At 47.3% G+C, this 3,903-nt stretch overlaps 1 protein-coding gene across 1 annotated transcript in view; it reads left to right on the plus strand.

Moving 5' to 3' along the window:
- Positions 1–3,903, plus strand: part of LOC110335977 (cytochrome P450 4F5-like) — a 12,595-nt gene that overhangs the window by 4,695 nt on the left and 3,997 nt on the right. The window contains exons 3-6 of the mRNA XM_021218416.2: positions 843–896; positions 983–1,110; positions 2,267–2,388; positions 3,017–3,287. Coding sequence (XP_021074075.1) covers positions 843–896; positions 983–1,110; positions 2,267–2,388; positions 3,017–3,287 — 575 coding nt within the window. The remainder of the gene's footprint in view (positions 1–842; positions 897–982; positions 1,111–2,266; positions 2,389–3,016; positions 3,288–3,903) is intronic.

Consider the following 3,903-nt stretch of genomic DNA (forward strand, 5'->3'; position numbering starts at 1 on the left):
ATGTTGTGTGAGGCATGTAACATAGTGGGAACTCTTGCCAACCTCCCCAGTTCAGCAAGTCTCAGCTGCCACAGCCACCTTGGTTAGAAGGGACCCGAGATAGAGACAATTTGGGACAGAACTGGAATGCAAAGAACTGAAGGGAAAGATGCACCAGAGTCCAGAAGGGTGAACCGTGTCTGGTGGGGTCTGGAGACGCCTGATGGCTGGAGAGGGCAGAAGCAACTCTTCATGGTAGGCACATGACTCTGAGGATAGAGAAACCCTCAATCCTGAGCACTTAATGCTTAGTATGCCATAGAGGAGAGAGCTAGAGGTATCTGTCATATGTAGGTCACATTTGAAACTTGAATGAGAACACATTGAAATGGCAACCTAGGATTATCTGAAGAGCACAAACAGGTAACATCAGACACACTGTGTGAAGGCATGTCAGGGAATGCCATGGGTGTTCTTTATGACAGGTCATGATAACATGTGGCAGCATATGTCAGGACATGTCAGAGAGCCACATTGATGGTGTGTCCTAGGNNTTTGCAAAGGCCTGTAGACTGTTTCTACTAGTTTCAGATGTNGAAAACATGNCAGACCATGTAGCAGCCATGNGCAAGTGTACTGAGGCATGTTGTGCCCTGGCAGGTGACCTTTTCTCCCCCTGATGCTGCAGCTTGATCTGGTCCTGCCTCACCTTCTTCCTTTTTTTTCTGGTTCTTTTGTCCCTGTCCCCTTCCTGCCATCCTGAATTTGGCAGCAAAGTGGAAAGCCGTGGGGCTGGGAGTTCTCTACACTCCTATAGTTCATCTGTCTTCTTCATGGCACCTGATTGTCTTTCTCCATGACAGCTTTGGTGGCCCCAAAGGACACGACTCTTTTACACTTCCTGAAGCCCTGGCTGGGTGAGTACCTTGAAGTGAAGGTCAGAGGACATGTTAGGGTCAGAGGAAGTTTCCACGTTTGCCCACTGACATTGCTGCCCTCCCAGGGGATGGGCTCTTGCTGAGTTCGGGTGACAAGTGGAGCCGCCATCGCCGTCTGCTGACACCTGCCTTCCACTTTGACATCCTGAAGCCCTATGTGAAGATTTTTAACCAGAGTGTGAACATCATGCATGTAAGTTCCTCAAACCTAGGGCCCCAAATACGGTATTGCAGAAAAGATTATGGCTTCAGACAGACGTAGTCTGAAGGTGCACTTCTGTTCCATGGTCTCGGAGTCATCAGTTTTCTNCTTGTGTCTNNNTTTCCCCATCTTTAAAGNGAGAATGATAATCTGTACTTAAAAGTGGATCAGGATGGTACCCTGGAGTCATGCTCCTAGCATGTAGATGAGTTCNTAGCAGTTAGTATCTACTCTTCTTCACAGAAGCCCTGAAAAGTTAACCAACAGTTGATGTTGACTATGGAAGAAGCGTGTTCTTTGTGGGATACTAGTTTAAACTCCATTGCTCTACAGTTGGTCATGGTGACCCACTTATTAATCCCTGCCTGGGGAGACTCAAGAAGAAAGATTGTGAATCATAGGCCAGACCAACGTNAGCAACAAGACCTAGTTTCAAAGAACTAAGATCTTTTATTAAGAAGTTGTTGGGACTGGGTGAATATGGTCAGAACATACTTGAAAATCAAACCAAACATAAGGACTTGTATAGAACTTAGTTTACTCTGGTTGTCAAGTATGGATANATCCTGGTTTCAAAAGGGAAAAAGCAGAAACTTTACATGGACTCACTGTAAAGACTGAGAATGGAGGACTTAGAAAAAATGAAGCCATTTCTAGAGCCAAGTAGGATGATAATCATCACAAACACTTATTGAGCNCCTTAAACATATGAAATATTACACCAGTTCNATTGNCTGCATTGGTTGATGTAATTTCCATAGTGCTGTGTGGCAGAGATGAATATGACTGTCATATCATGGATGATTAATTGAAATGTCAGAGAAGTCAGACTTCTCCAAGTTTACAAGGAATAAGAGAGCATGAATGGTAGAGAGAGCACTGAAGTGTACTTTACGGTAATTAAGNCAATGTAATTGTGTTGGAAGACTTCACCAACGTAGCAGGCAGCAAGCTAAGCAAGGGCACACAGATACAGGATGACACTCGGCTTTGTCTCCTAACTAATGTCTTCGTCTGCGATAGTGAGATCTTCTGCTCCCACCAGAGTTGGGATTTCCTTAGTATCAGGGGCCTTTCTGGTGTTTAGTGTTGAGAAGGGGCTCAAGGATGAAAGGCTCATCCCCATCTCGGTCCCTCCTCTGCTCAGGCCAAGTGGAAGGACCTATGCTCGGAAGGCAGTGCACGTCTGGAAATGTTTGAGAACATCAGCCTCATGACCTTGGACAGTCTGCAGAAATGCCTCTTTGGCTTTGACAGCAACTGTCAAGAGTGAGTCCCTGTCTCAGCCTTGAGACAGAACCTTAAGACAGCCCATGTCGCTTTTCTTTTCTTCTCCCCCTGCATCCCCTTCCTTTTTTNCTTCTTGACAGGGTCTCAGTCTGTAGTTAGTCTTGCCTGGAAGTCATTATGGAGATTAGATTGGCCTTGAGCTTCTGATTTTCCTGCATCTACCTCCTGAGTTTGGGATCACAGTCAGGAGCCACCATTTTCAGCAAGTGGCCAGATCTTAAAGATGTTAAATGCCGTGCCAGAAGGATGTGAAGTCCATCCTGTGTATCCCAGAGCATAAGAGAAGGTGTCTGTATAGGAGGGGGCTCCTAGTCCCAGTGAGCTTGGGCAATCTAATGAATAGAGGAGCTTCATAGTGATACAGGAGGCAAGGACCCTGGGCAGCATCACAGGAAATTGGGGAAGAGCAGGAGCAGCTGCTGAGTGAATGAGGAGGTGAAATGATGTCCATTGGTTCCCTGGGCTCTGGCTCAGAAGGCTATTTGTGGGAGGCAAGAAACAGAATTTGTGTGTCATGGACGCCCTTTTCTGGGTGCATCCTAATTCTGGAACTCTGGCTGGAGCTTGCCTGTGTGTTAACTNGTCTCCTCTCTGTCTTGCCCTGCAGCTCTCCCAGTGAATACATTTCTGCCATCTTGGAACTCAGCTCCCTCATAATAAAGAGGTCACATCAGCTCTTCCTGTACATGGACTTCCTGTATTACCAGACTGCTGATGGGTGGCGCTTCCGCAAGGCCTGCGACCTGGTGCACAACTTCACAGATTCTGTCATTAGGGAAAGACGGCACACCCTCTCCAGCCAAANCCTTGATGAGTTTGTGAAGTCCAAGGCTAAGTCTAAGACTCTGGACTTCATTGACATTCTCTTGTTGGCCAAGGTGTGCTCATGTGGGGCCTGGGTTACAGGAACCTTCATGGTCAGGGTTAGATAGAAGCGGGACCTGACCAGGAATCTTGGGGAGTTACAGACTGTGCTTATGAAAAGTAGACACCACACAGGGATCCATTTTAGATGTGNCTCTTTGAAGGCTCTGCTAAAGAGCAAACGGTGGATAGGAAACCAAGGGAGAAATGGAAGTAGGCTACGGAGAAGACAGAAGAGGCACCTTGTGTGCACAACGGGTCTCAGACTCTGTGTCCTATCACCTGTCTTAGGGTTTCATTGCTGTGAAGGGACATGACCATGCTAACTGTTATAAAGGACAACACTTAATTGGGGCTGGCTTACAGTTTCTGAGGTTCAGTCCCTTATCAGCGGTGGGAAGCATGGCAGTGTGCAGGCAGACATGGTGCTGGAGCAGGAGCTGAGAGTTGTAAGTCTTTATCTGAAGGCAGCCAGGAAGAGTCTGTCTTCTGCTGGGTAGAGCCTGAGCATGAAGTGACCTCAAAGACTNAAGGCATGGCCATCCAGAAACTGCCCCACCTGGGGATCCATCCCATGAACAACCACCAAACCCAGGCACTATGGCAGATGCCAACAAGAGCTTGCTGACA

Source organism: Mus pahari, chromosome 18 (assembly GCF_900095145.1).
Source record: "Mus pahari chromosome 18, PAHARI_EIJ_v1.1, whole genome shotgun sequence".
Classification (NCBI taxonomy): Eukaryota; Metazoa; Chordata; class Mammalia; order Rodentia; family Muridae; genus Mus; species Mus pahari.